General features: G+C 45.3%; 2 protein-coding genes across 2 annotated transcripts; both read left to right on the top strand.

Annotated features, from left to right (window-relative positions):
* Nucleotides 1-7,195, top strand: LOC125748881 (IgGFc-binding protein-like). The gene is made up of 6 exons (XM_049025547.1): nucleotides 1-10; nucleotides 764-1,092; nucleotides 4,750-4,914; nucleotides 5,173-5,326; nucleotides 5,872-6,467; nucleotides 6,590-7,195. Exons 1-6 carry the CDS (start codon nucleotides 1-3, stop codon nucleotides 7,193-7,195), a joined length of 1,860 nt encoding a protein of 619 aa, XP_048881504.1.
* A 222-nt stretch (nucleotides 7,196-7,417) lies between these two features.
* LOC125748453 (IgGFc-binding protein-like) lies at nucleotides 7,418-11,379 on the top strand. The gene is made up of 6 exons (XM_049024581.1): nucleotides 7,418-7,975; nucleotides 8,357-8,924; nucleotides 9,732-9,931; nucleotides 10,132-10,506; nucleotides 10,640-10,923; nucleotides 11,209-11,379. The coding sequence occupies exons 1-6, from the start codon at nucleotides 7,472-7,474 to the stop codon at nucleotides 11,216-11,218; spliced, it is 1,941 nt and encodes a 646-aa protein (XP_048880538.1). The 5' UTR covers nucleotides 7,418-7,471; the 3' UTR covers nucleotides 11,219-11,379.
* Nucleotides 11,380-13,857: the final 2,478 nt, after the last annotated feature.

Below are 13,857 nucleotides of genomic sequence, written 5' to 3' on the forward strand. Positions count from 1 at the left end.
ATGTTACCACGTAGGTAAGAGGAACCAAACCGTAAGCATGGTTTCCAAAACACTTTGGAAAAAAGCTATTTGGTTACAAAACAATGTTTTTAGCTTGACTAAGTCATAATAAGTCATAACAGTTTAAGTATTCAATACATAAGAACATAAATTAAAGAAAGTATTGAATCCTTTATCGGAACTGCCCCTTCCTCATGTTCCGTCACTGTAGATCATACCCATACATCTCAATTTCATATTTTTTTAGCAAATGAACCATATCATCATTCTCAAATAATTAGAAATATAAAAAAGTATATTAATTTCTTTTTTGCATATTTTATTCAAACAACAAATACAATAAAACTAATTTCACTTAGTACAAAACTGAATATTTATAAGAAACTGAAATAAAGTGTTCAAACCTAAGAAAATATTAAATCTTATTTTGTCATTCTATTCAGTAAATTTTGCTTTATGGAGAGTTAAGCATTATTTTTTTTTTCTACGGCTGCTACTGTGATTCAAATTCACCAGTTCCAGAACTTCCAACACCAAATTGGGCTTCCAGAATTTTGAAATCATTATCACCGTCATTGCTTACATGACACATTTTGCTGTGACTAAAATGTAGTTCGTTTTCAAAGTAACGATATATTTGGCATCAGAATGTAAAGTTATAATACTTTTATATATATATAGTTTTACATTTGATTTTATGTATTTAATGCTCTACATTGCTGTTTTTGAAGTGTTCTCTCCTTTTATGTTCTCTCCACAAAAGATCCTTGTCAAAATGTCAACTGTCGAGTGAAGGAAACATGTAAAGTACAGAAGGGTGAAGCTGTGTGCGTCCCGGACTATACCGGCACTTGCTGGGGCTGGGGCGATCCCCACTACCACACATTCGATGGATACGACTACAACTTCCAGGGCACCTGTACATACACGCTGTCTACGACATGTGGGAACCTGACGGGCCTGGTACCCTTCTCCATTGTGGAAAGGAATGACAACCGAGGAACTACCGTGGTTTCTTATGTCAGGGATGTGGAGGTGTTTGTGTATGGCTACAACATCACCATGATTAAATACCAGAATGGCCGGATTTTGGTGAGATGTTTAAAGTGCATCTTCTGAACATATACATACATACAGTACACCTAACCCATAGGCTCTAAATTATTGTATTCTGCAGTGTAATAATGTTTGTCAGTCTGTCCTGGTGCTTTATAAAACAAATTCAGTTGAGCTGAATAGTATACACAGGGAAAAAAAAAAGATAATTCTCGGCCAGTTTACTCCACCTTTTGGTTATATAGGCATATTTGAATTTACACTCAGTCGCATGGAATACAAAAGTCCCTACTGTCCATTGCCAAGTTGTGCTTTATAGGTTTTACAGACACACCTGCAGAGGTCAAGAACTGCCCAAGGCAAAGCTGAGTGCGTTTGTAAACATATAATGTATGGCTTGCAGTGCATTAACCCACTTAACCATTAACCATGGTTACCACACATTTGGCTTACAGTTTTTCACTTGAAGACATTATTTGCAAGTTTATGAACCAAAAGCAAATTTTTAAGTAGAAGTACTATGTAGGCTTGGGAGGTGGGAGCTAGAATTACAGCCAGGTTAAATGAACTTTTTCTTTCTTCACTTATACAGTATTTAGCCCAGACAACCTTACGTGCAAAAAGTTATCTTGTTAACCCAAAAATCCAGCTTCATGATACAGGCCCCCAGGCTTTCATACCATCGTCTTTAGGCAGGTTAACAGGACTTAGTAAAATACAAGTGCACTACATCAGTAAATCATTTTAGTATTTAATAACTGACCACAGGTCCTGACCTTCAGCCTGAAGCACTATTTTTGTTTAAGTGATGTATAGCAATTAAGTAAAGTGGGTTAGAATTAGACATTTTAACACATTGTGGAGAGGTGCCAAACAGGGGTGGGTCTACTTATAGCCCCCAGGTTTGTTGCCAATGCATTGTTCATCCCAGTGAACAAGAGGGTCACCTCTTCGGCTTTGAGTCGGGGGATGGGCTCTGATTGCTGTTTGTGCATTTGTGCCAAGCACCAGTTCAGAGTGTCCGGCCTTCTTTGAGACCTTGAAGGCGGTGCTAAAGATGGCGACTCCATTGTTCTGCCGGGGGAATTTAACGTTCATGTGGGTAATGACAGTGACACCTGGAAGAGTGTGTTTGAGAGGAATAACCTGCCTGATTGGTACCTGAGCAGTAATCAGATATGGTTTTCTGATCTAATCACAGTTTGCCCGTAATAAGCAACATGTTTGAACATAAGTGCGCTTGGCACCAGAGCACCCTCGGCTGAAGTTTGATGATTGATTTTGCAATTGTACCATCATATGTACATCCACATATTTTGGACACTGCAGTTGAGCTGTCAACCGATCACCACCTAGTGGTGAATTAGATCTGATGGTTGGTGCTAGATGCTGGATAGACCTGGAAGACCCAAGCTCATAGTAAGGGTATGCTGGGAGCATCTAGCAGAGACCCCTGTCTGAAAGATCTTTAACTAACTCCTCTGGCAGAACTTCTCTTGCATCCCAAGGGAGTCAGAGGATATTGAGCCTGAATGGGTCATGTTCCGGAACTCCATTGCTGAGGTGACAGTGTGGAGCTGTAACCGTAAGGTTGTTGGTGCCTGTTGCGGCAGAAATCCCTAATCCCAGCAGTAAAGGGAGCTTTCAGGTGGAAGAAGGAAGCCTTCCTTGCTTAGTTAACTTATGGGTCTTCTAAAGCAGCTGACAGGTACTGTCAGGCCAAGGGGAAAGAGGCTTTTGCAGTTGCTGAAGCAAAAACTCGGGTGGCCTCAGAAAGAATCTGGTAAACCATCAGGTAACTCAGGAGGGAGAGGAGAAGTAGGGTTTTACTCATGCTGTTTACAGCAGGGATGGAGAACTGTTGACCTCAACTGGGGATATACTGTAGTCAGGCAGTGGAAAGAATATTTCAAGGATCTCCTGAATCCCACGGCTACACCTTCCTTGTAAGAAGTAGAATTAGAAGTCTAGACGGGGTTTTGCCCATCTCTAGGGCTGAGGTTACTGAAGTAGTCAAAGAACTCTTTGGTGATAAGGCTCTGGGGTGGATGAGATTTACCCTGGCTTCTTGAAAGCTCTTGATGTTGTTGGGCTGTCTTAGCTGACATGCCTCTTCAATATTATGTGGACATTGGGAACAATGCCTTTGGATTAGCAGACTCGGGTGGTGGTCCCAATCTTTAAGAAAGGGGATCAGGGGATGTGCCGCAACTTCAAAGGGATCACACTCCTCAGCTTCCCTGATAAGGTACATACCAGGGTACTGAAGAGGAGGGTTTGCCCGTTGATCAATCCCATTGGTCAAACCTCGGATCCTGGAGGAACAACGTGGATTCTGTCCTGGCTGCAAAACACTGGACCAGCTCTTCACCCTCACAAGGATACTGGAGACTTCATGGATATATATCCAACCAGCCTACATATGTTTTCTGGACTTGGAAAAGGCATACAATCATGCCCCACAAGGGGAGGGGTTCCTGTTGGGTGTGTTTCTGTAGTATGGGGCACAGGGTCCGTTGTTGCAGGCCATCACGTCCCTGTACAAACAAAGCCAGAGTTTGGTTTGCATTGCCAGCAATAAGCCAGACTCATTCCTGGTAGACATTGGACTCCACCAGGGCTGCTATTTGTCACTGATTCTGTTCATAATTTTAATGAACAGAATTTCTAGCTGTAGTCAAGGGGCAGAGGGGGTCCTGTTTGGGGGCCTCAGAAAATCATGTTTGCTTTTTGCAGATGACATGGTCCTATTGGCATAATCAGCCCCTGTAGCATGTATTGCGGTGGTTTGCAGATGAGTGTGAAGTGGCTGGGATGAGCATCCACACCTCCAAGTCTGAGGCCATTGTTCTCAACCAGAAAAAAGGTGGATCTCCCTCTGCTGATGAGAGAGGAATTGCTGCCTTAAGCAGAGGAGTTTAAATATCTCGGAATCTTGATCACGAGTGATGGGAGAAGGGAGTGGCAGATAGACAGATGGATTGGTGCAGCATTGGCAATAATGCGAACACTGTACTGTTCTGTTGTAGAAAAGTGGGAGCTGATCTGGAAGGTGAAGCTTTCAATTTACCAGTCAATCTACATTTCTACCCTCACCTATGGTCATGAGCTCTGGGTAGTGACTGAAAGAAAGAGATCGCGGACACAAGTGGCAGAAATGAGTTTCCTCTGCAGGTTGTCTTAGCTCAGCCTTAGAAATAAGGTGAGGAGCTTCGACATTCAGGAGGGGCTCAAAGTAGAGCCGTTGCTCCTCTGCATCGAAAGGATCCAGTTTACAGTATATGGTTCAGACATCTATCTGGGATGCCTCCTGGATGGGTCCCTAGGGTGATGTTTCGGTTATGTCCAACCAGGAGGAGGCCCCAGGGCAGAAGAAAGATATGCCGGAGTGATTATATCTCTTGGTTGGCCTGGAAACACCTTGGTATTCCCTTGGTGGAGCTGGAGGAGGTGGCTAGTGAGAGGCAGTTTGGGGCATCTCTGCTTAGACCGCAACCCGACCCTAGATAAGCAGTGGATGATGGATGGATGGGTGGAATCTTGCATTGATTTACTACTATGTTTAACCTGGCCAATACTATGTGTGAAGTTACAGAAAATGAATCAACACCTATCATATTTGATAATTCTACAATTCTGGTAACTTAACCACTTCTAGCAAAAATTTTTACGGAACTCTCCTTCATTCCACAGGTGAACAATGAAACTAACAACTTGCCGGTGTACCTAAACCATGGACAACTGACTGTAACTTATACCGGTAGCACAGCTGTACTAACTACAGACTTTGGCCTGTATGTTTCCTATGATTATAACTGGGAAGTAATCGTCAAGCTTCCAAGTAGCTACTACGACAGTGTGTGTGGCCTGTGTGGCAACTTTAATGGCAATCCTAACGACGATATGCGTGACCCAGCCGGAGACATTGTCTCCTCCCTTATCAACTGGTCCAAGAGCTGGAGGGTGCCTGACCCCCAAAATCCCAACTGCTGGGACACATGTAAGGGCAACTGTCCTACCTGCAGTGGCAATATTGTTAAGCTTTATGAGACAGAGGGCTCCTGTGGTGCCCTAACCACAAGTGTTAACAATTACTTCCTGGAATGCCATGCTAAGGTGGACCCCCAGGCTTTCATGAACAACTGTGTCTATGACATGTGTGCCACCAACGGGGACCGGAAAATGCTGTGCTCAGCATTGGCTTCTTACAGTAATATGTGCCGTCTTCAGGGCATCATTCTTAAAGGCTGGAGGGAGAAATTTAATTGTCGTAAGTATTTTTTTATTTATGTATAGAGATATAAAAGATTAATAAAGAAAAATAGATGAATAAAGTAAAACTTCAATTCAATCACTTTTTTGGAGTGGAGTGGTGGCTCTGAGGCTAAGGATCTATACCAGCAATCAGAAAGTTGCTGGTTGGAACTCTGTGAATGCCTGGAGTAATACTAATCTGCTGGGCCCTTAACCTGCAATTGCTTTGTCCTGGGTATGATGTTAATCTACATCCAGCCCCACAAGGAGGTCCTCCAACTTATAAGGAAAACATTGGGGTTGGTGGCAGGGTTGGCACTCCAGCCACTGGAAAACTCACCCTGTTCTATTGGACTGTTGTGGTGCTGAGGTATCACTCTCTGCATGGCTGCACTCAGATCTCTTTACTGAGGTGGTTTATTGTGTGGTTAGTGCAGGAACATGCTGTAATCAGCACATGCTCCTTACCTCTCTGAGATGCTGTAGCATTCCTAACTGGATAAATTAGTTACATCACAATGGAGTAATAAGAAATAAATCAGATTAATTTCTACCTTTCAGCCATGAATTGCCAGCCGTACAGCCATTATGAGGATTGCACAAGCCCTTGCCCGCAATCCTGCCCATTCCCAGCTAACCAGCCAACTTGCGAGGGTATCTGCGTGGAGGCTTGTGTCTGTAACAACGGCTACGTCCTCAGTGCAGGCCAGTGCGTGCTCCCCGAGACCTGCGGCTGCTCTTATCAGGGCCACTATGTAAAGCCTCATGAGCACTTCTGGACCGAGGGCTGTCAGCAGCAGTGTGAGTGTGACCCTGACTTCCGCACGGTGGTGTGCTGGTATGCAGCCTGCGCGGCTAACGAGCTGTGCATTCTCGAGGATGGCCTGCGTTTCTGTCGGCCCATCACCTACTCCACCTGCACAGCTGCCGGAGATCCTCACTACCACACGTTCGATGGATATTATTTCAACTTCCAGGGCACTTGTACATACCAGTTGGTGGCACTATGTTCCAATGACCCTAAGCTCATTCCATTCACTGTCACGGTACAGAACAACCATCGCGGCAGTGAAGTTGTAGCCTATACGAAAGTGGTGAATATAGATATTTATGAGATGAATATCACTATCAGCAAGGACTTCCCCTACAAAATCCTGGTAAGTGTCCTACAGATAAATATGACAAAGAATAGTAATTATTTTATTTAAATGTGTTTATGTTTCCTTAAAAGCAGTGTTAACCCAATTGGTATTGTTTACTTTTAATTTGCACATAACAGGTGGATGGTCAGGTTGTGTCTTTACCATTCTATTACGACAACAAGCAACTGATGGTCTACCGCAGTGGTTCAATGGCAGTTGTAGAGGCCGGTTTTGGCTTACGGGTGACGTTTGATTGGAACAGCCTGGTCCAGGTGACCTTGCCTAGCACCTACTGGGGTGCTGTCTGTGGCCTATGTGGCAACTACGATGGAAACCCGACTGATGACCGCACCATGAGGGGTGGGGGTATTGCCTCTACTGATGAGCAACTGGGTGCCAGTTGGCAGGTCGGACAAACAGTGGATTGTTCCTCCACTTGTGAGGGTTCCTTGTGCCAGGGGTGCTCTACCACCCAGATGGATGTCTATCAGGCCCAAGGCTACTGTGGCATCATTACCCAGTATTACGGGCCTTTCTGGGCTTGCCGCACCTACGTTGACCCTAAACCCTACCTGGAAGACTGTGTTTTTGATGCCTGCCAGTACAAAGGTTACCATGGGGTTATCTGCACTGCTGTAGCAGCCTATGCAGTAGCCTGCCAGAAAGCAGGAGTGACCATCCAAGCCTGGAGGAGCAGCACTTTCTGCCGTAAGTTTGTGCTTCATTCTGTGAGAATCTCTTGATTTTCTTTGCATCTGTGACATTGTATATATATTTTTTTAATTCTTTAAATATTAACTTTGGTATATTTATGTTATGAAAGTATTAGCATAAAATTATGAGTGCTGGTTACCACATTTTTTGCTTCTATCTCGTGATTTAACAAACATAGACCGGCCTGCCATTTACATGTCCCCCCTTTTGCAGCACCTAGCTGTCCCAAAAACAGCAATTACAAACTATGCTCAGCGGGCTGCCCCGACACATGTGCCAACCTGCCTTTAGCCACCCAGTGCCACATGAATTGCACAGAAGGCTGCCAGTGTGAAGAGGGCTACCTGCTTAGTGGTGACGCCTGTGTCCCTGGGAAACAGTGTGGCTGCTCCTATTCCGGACGGTACTACAAGCTGGGTGAGGTGTTCTATGACCCGATACAGTGCCAGACAAAGTGTCAGTGTGGGGAGAATGGTGCTGTCTCCTGTGAGGTATCTCCCTGCAGCCCTGGGGAGGCCTGTCAGTTGGTTAAAGGAGTGTGGGGCTGCTATCCCACTGGGAATGCCAAGTGCGTGGCTTCAGGCGACCCACATTACACCACCTTCGATGGGCGCAGGTTTGACTTCCAGGGCCGCTGCATCTACACCCTCACTGAGGTTTGTGATAACAGCACAGAGCTGGTGCCCTTTGCTGTGGAGGAGGAGAATGAGCCATATGGAGATGGCAGGGTGGCTGTGACCAAAGCTGTCATGCTGCAGGTCTATGGCTATGTTATCACCATCAAGCAAGGAATGAAATGGGAAGTTATGGTGAGTGTTACACTATTTCACCCTTTGTTTGTGCTGCAAAATTACACACTATTGCTATAAAAACTGTATAAAAATGTTGTGTCCCACAGTTACTTTATTATTGCTGTTATTTTAATAGTATTATAATTTCTTTAAAACGGAAGCACATTGTAACATGTTGGGCATATTTATCTCATATTGTTTTCTTATCATATTTAACTTTTCTTATATTTAAGGAATGCCACATTACAAAGCTAGATTCTGCTGTCCTTTACTGCAATATAGAGCAGATTTTCAGACTCAGTATTTGTTAGGATGTGACATTATATTTGCTTATGGCTCCACGATCCTGACAAGGATAATGTTGTGGTAACACATGCCGTGTTTTATGTTCACATACAGGTGGATAAAGTACTTTTCCACTTACCCCTCATTTTGGATGATGGACGCATAACTATAAACCAGGAAGGCTGCAACATCATAGTGCAGACGGACTTTGGACTGAAATTACTCTATGACACTCAGTACTATGTAGAGGTGGATGTCCCTTCATCCTATAAAGACAGACTGTGTGGCCTCTGTGGTAATTACAATGGTGACAGTCAGGATGATTTCCTCCTGCCCAATGGCCAGCAGACAGCCGATGTGGATGTGTTTGGGCGAGCCTGGGTGGTCAACCTGCCGGAGGCTATGTGTGGTGGCTGTGGGAGCCAGTGCCCAACTTGTAGCGTGGACAAGCAAGCTCTGTATGGACAGCTAGAGTTCTGTGGCATCATCAACAGCAATAGTGGCCCCTTCGCTGCCTGTCATGCTGTAGTTCCACCTAAGAACTATGTCAGTAACTGTATTTTTGACCTGTGCACTGTGGATGGAAACAGGACCACCCTGTGCAACAGTGTCCAAGCATATGCCATTGCCTGCCAGAGTGCTGGAGTTCAGATTAACGGCTGGAGGAACAGTTCATTGTGCCGTAAGTGCAAGAAACATGGGGTGTGGTTCATTATTTCAAAATGTATCTTATATTGTAACCGATTGTTACATAAATGTCATGGCTAGTAGCAGTGTGAATCAAACCCATTTCCTTAATTTTTCTTCCACTTGCTTTTGAATTTGCAAGAATGCCATAAAGCAGAGCGTGTGAGTGGAGCGGAGCGTGAGCAAGGGGCGGAACGGGTGGAATTTGGTCAGAACGCAGAGCGGTTTTTTAATTAAGGCTGGAGCAGTCGCTCTGATACCGCTCACACTAGAACCGCCCAAATCTACCCAGAATTCATCTGTACAATTATCAAGGCTGTTACACAAATTGGTCGAGATGGAATTTGCAAAGCATTTCACAAAGGAGCTGATGGTGAAGTGGCTTAGTGCGAATTAGAGCAGAGGAGAGGGGAGGGCGGAGCCAACAGCCACTCCACTCCTCTCACATGCTCTGCTGTAAAGCAACTTTCATTACTGAAGCTACCTTTAGAGTTTATAGTTCTTGATTTCAAACCCTTACAATTTTTTGTATTATTATGAATTTCAAAGATGGGCTGAATATTTGCAAACAGGATTCTTATTTCAAATTTCTCATTTTACTGTTTTAATGTTTATTTGTAGTATTATTCGTGGCATTTTGAGATTTATGGCAGTTAATGGTTGTAAAAATAATTAAAATGTCAAAATTAGCAACAGCATAATGTAAAAATTGTGCAATGGGGTCAGTCGTAAGCCAAATGTTTTGCTTTAGCAAGACTGAGAAAAATCATGCATTTAACTGCCTATCTGTGTATCCCTCCAGCACTGACCTGCCCAGCCAACAGTCACTATGAATTATGTGCTGACACTTGTGGCATGAACTGTGCCAACCTGGTCTTGCCCAGCACCTGCACCCCCCAATGCTTTGAGGGCTGCCAGTGTGACCCTGGCTTTGTGTCGGATGGAAGCTCATGTGTGTCTATGGATTCCTGCGGATGCATTTATGAAGGCCAATATTTGAAGGTGCAGAAAACCCCCTTTGCTCGGTTTAGCGTTTTACAGCTCGCTGTCAAATACTAATTAATTGCAAGAAACTGCTACTATAGATTTAAAATTAGCTGTTGGATATGCTGGCTTCCTATATGCATGAAATTAGCATCCCATTGCGGGATATTGTGTAATAATCATTGAATCATAGAAACGTGATGTTGTTTCTTTGACAGGTTGGTCAGTCTGTGGTGAACAAGCTGTGCAATTCAAAGTGTGTGTGCCAGGCGACAGGGGCCGTGACCTGTCAAGCGCTAATGTGTCCCGGCGGGCAGGTCTGTGAAGTGCGTGACGGGATCCAAGGATGTTATGTCCGGCAGGGCATCTGCACTGTCCAACAGGGCGCGATCTTCACCACATTCGATGGCATGGAGGGGTACATTAACCATAATGGGGCCTTTGACATCGTCTCAGTCTGTGACAAGAACTTAAACAACTGGTTCCGCATTGTAGTTGAATTGTGCAGCAGGACTGGTTTCCCTGCTGTGTCCACGGTATTTGTGTACTACTTGGATACAGCCATTGTTATCAACATGCAGCAGAGTACCTGGGTGAGTAGCTGTTCTTGGTGGTATACAATACACGTACGAGATGATTATTCAATATCAGAAGCTTATTTAATATGATGATTATTCAGGAACTTTAAGCTAAACTAATTGGATCTGATGTTCCATCTGCGTACAGGTAAATGGAAAGGAGACCAAACTCCCTGCAAGACTCACAAATGGGATAACTATCACTACTGTTGATGAACTGCTGATCATACAGATATCAGCAGATTTGCAAGTCTCCTATTCTACCAGCCAGGAGGTTAAAGTGACTATCACAGGTAGTCTGGGTAGCACGTTGTGTGGTGCCTGTGGTAACTACAATGGAAACAGCAATAACATTTCACCAATAGGAGGCACGATCTCTGCTAACGTGTCACAGGCCATTAACTCCTGGAAAGCTATGGATCTATCTGGATGGTGAGAATTTAAAATATTATGTGCTATAAATGAAATCAATACATCCAATCTGATACATGAATTTATAGTTGTCTAGTTGTTTATGTATAGTTTTAAAATCACTTTCAGTTTCATTCAGTTCTGTTGTGACAGTTTGTCATATGATTTAATTCAAAGTATTTAATATTTGACTACAAAATGTACCTTGTTTCACAGTTACTATTGCTTGAATAGATGATCAATTGGATGATAAATAAGTTTACATATTCAGCTAGCAAGTAACCCATTCTACATTTTATATTTCAGCTGTGCATGAAACTCTTGATGTCTATGACCCAACGTGTCGGCTCTCCTCCAACACACTTGTTTTTTCCATGCAACTGTGTTTTTTTTTGATGATTTAAAAAAAAATTATTAAACAATACATATTCTTGTTAGTTATTGCCAAATTATTATAATTTTTTTAAACCAATCTTTATAATCTTTTGGAAAAATGGATTTTGGTGACTAAATATATAAAATAAAATCTTACATTAAAGTTGATACTGATGAGATTTCTTTTTTTGCAAATATTGCAGCTACTTTCATAATGTCTGTTACCATTCCTGTTAATGTACCAAGTCCTGGGAATGCATCTGCATCTGTAGCTATATTATCATGTTAAAATATTCAATCTGTTCAAAACATCTAATTGGTTACTTTGCAAGTCTCTGATACGATCGCTGTATAAAGCGGGCGATCGTTCGGGCAGATGAGCGGGCAAGAAAGCAGGCAGGCAGGCAGAATACAGGGAAACTGGGATTTATTCGGGAACTAGGACCAGGAAACATCTGACAAAGACTAACATCAATGACGGACCATGAACTCAGGCAAGACAGGGACTGAAATAGACAAGACTGGGCGAAAATAATTGGACACAGCTGGGTACAATCGGGGAAGCACACGTGGATAATCAGGGGGGCGTGACACACACGAGGATCGTATGAGCTGGACGTGACAGAACCCCCCCCCCCCAAAGGCGCGCTCTCCGGGCATGCCTCAGGGGAGGCGACGGACGAGACGAGGGAAACGGGACCTGGAAAAGAAGAACAAAATCATTAACGAGGTACAGCAAACAGAACAGAAAGACAGAACTGGCACAAGGGCATAAGCCATGACAAAACCTGACATAGGACGGGGAACGCGGACAGACAGATCAGGAATGGGGACATGGAGGGAACAGGTGGAACAAAAGGGCCAGGAGTGAATGGAGGGAACACCGGGGGACGAGGAGCAGAGACGGGAGGAACAACGGGACGAGGGATAAACATAGGACGGACATAGACGTGAGACCAAGGAGAGAAGGAGGGGGAATCAAGGGGAGCCCGAGGGAGCCCCAGTGGGTGACAGGGAGCAGCCGGAGGGGCCGCAGGCAGCCGGAGCAGGAGGGGACCTTGGAGGTGCAGAGGAGGCAGGGCGAGGGACAGACAGAGGGGCCGAGGAGGGAGTTGGAGGGATAATCAGGGAAGGGGATGAGGGAGCTGGAGGGGACCCTGGTGAGGGCAAGGAGAGGGGGGGAGCTGCAGCAGGCAGCGACGTCCTCCTACGTGCTGGAGTGGGGGGAACCGCAAACGACTGAGGAGCTGCCTCAGGGGAGCCCGCAGGTGACCGACGAGAGGTCGGAGGCGGGAGTGAGGCATGGCGACGAGGCCTCAGAGGGGGGCCCGCAGTCGACAGCCGACCCGGGGGGCCAGGACCCGCAGGCGCTCTCCGAGCCCCAGCGCAGGCGAGGGACGGCGAGCCAGGGGGCAGGGTGGGTGGGACCCCAGTCCTGCGCCTGTGTTCAATTCCCTTGCGGAACACAGACATTGGGACCCTTGGCTGGGGTCGAGCTCGCCGGGGCGAGGGCGGAGGAGTCAGAAGGTGAATCCCCGAGGGGTCCCATTCTAGTTCCTCTACCTCCAAGGAGGGAGGAGCGGTGGTGGGGTCATCCTCGGGGACTGGAGCCAGAGAGACTGGAGTGGGGTCATGGACAAGAGTTACAAGGTTCACAGTCACAGTTACTGGTGCGGATGGGACTGCGGGCGGAGGCAGAGGAAGTGCCTCGGGCGTGGGCGCAGGAGCTGCAGGCAGAGGGAGTGCCTCAGGCGTGGGTGCGGGAGCTGCGGGCAGCGGAGGGGCTGCTCGGGAGCTGCAGGCAGAGGAGGTGGTTGCTCGGGCTGCGCAGGTGCAGCAGGCAGAGGAGGCGGCTGTTTGGGCTGCGCAGGTGCAGCAGGCAGAGGAGGTGGCTGCTCAGGCTGCGCAGGTGCAGCACGGGCCGGGGCTCTCCGTAGTTGGAGCAGCCTCCCTAGGCCCTCTGCTAATCTCTCCAAGTCGTGGTAAGGAGAGGCGGGAGAAAAAAAGGCAAAGTCATAACGCAGCTTCACGGCGAGCTGTTCCTCCTCTGGGCTGCCCAGAGTGGCCGGTTCATCCATCACCCTCCAGTATAGTCCCTGGAGGGTGAAGAATTGAGTGGCGAGGGCAGCGGGCGTGGTCGGGACCTTCAGGGGGGCATTGCCATATTTTTCATTTTCTAAGAATATACCTGTAAAATACAGTAAATCTGGGTTTTTTAATTTATGTTTCATAAAAATAGGATTAAAATGTGTAATATTACAAGAATCTAGTGTGTTTTTACATGGCTGTGCTGTTTTTAAAGGATCTTGAATGCAAAATTATTATACATTGCTGTTAAAAAGACAACCCAGTACAGCCTTTTCCAACTACATGCATATGCCTGTAAAAATACAGAATTTATGGTATTAGAAACATACATTTGATTTATGTCCAAAGTAACTATCACATAATAAAATCTAATAAAATTAGTTTGAAGCAGAAATGTCCAATAAAATTACATTCAGTTCAGTGTAATAAGATACAGATTAAATATTCACTTAGAGTTATTATGTACCATTTCTTCACAGAAAAAAACTAGTG

The sequence above is a fragment of the Brienomyrus brachyistius genome, chromosome 9 (genome assembly GCF_023856365.1).
Source record: "Brienomyrus brachyistius isolate T26 chromosome 9, BBRACH_0.4, whole genome shotgun sequence".
In the NCBI taxonomy this organism is placed as follows: domain Eukaryota; kingdom Metazoa; phylum Chordata; class Actinopteri; order Osteoglossiformes; family Mormyridae; genus Brienomyrus; species Brienomyrus brachyistius.

What these genes read in the sequence shown, in the direction of transcription:
- LOC125748881 (XM_049025547.1), top strand. An exon ending in ACCAGAATGGCCGGATTTTG is followed by an intron (nt 1,093 to 4,749) that starts GTGAGATGTTTA and finishes TTCATTCCACAG; the next exon opens with GTGAACAATGAAACTAACAA. An exon ending in GAGGGAGAAATTTAATTGTC is followed by an intron (nt 5,327 to 5,871) that starts GTAAGTATTTTT and finishes TCTACCTTTCAG; the next exon opens with CCATGAATTGCCAGCCGTAC.
- LOC125748453 (XM_049024581.1), top strand. Translation starts at nt 7,472, where the DNA reads ATGAATTGCACAGAAGGCTGCCAGTGTGAAGAGGGCTACCTGCTTAGT. An exon ending in GAGGAACAGTTCATTGTGCC is followed by an intron (nt 8,925 to 9,731) that starts GTAAGTGCAAGA and finishes GTATCCCTCCAG; the next exon opens with CACTGACCTGCCCAGCCAAC. An exon ending in ACATGCAGCAGAGTACCTGG is followed by an intron (nt 10,507 to 10,639) that starts GTGAGTAGCTGT and finishes ATCTGCGTACAG; the next exon opens with GTAAATGGAAAGGAGACCAA.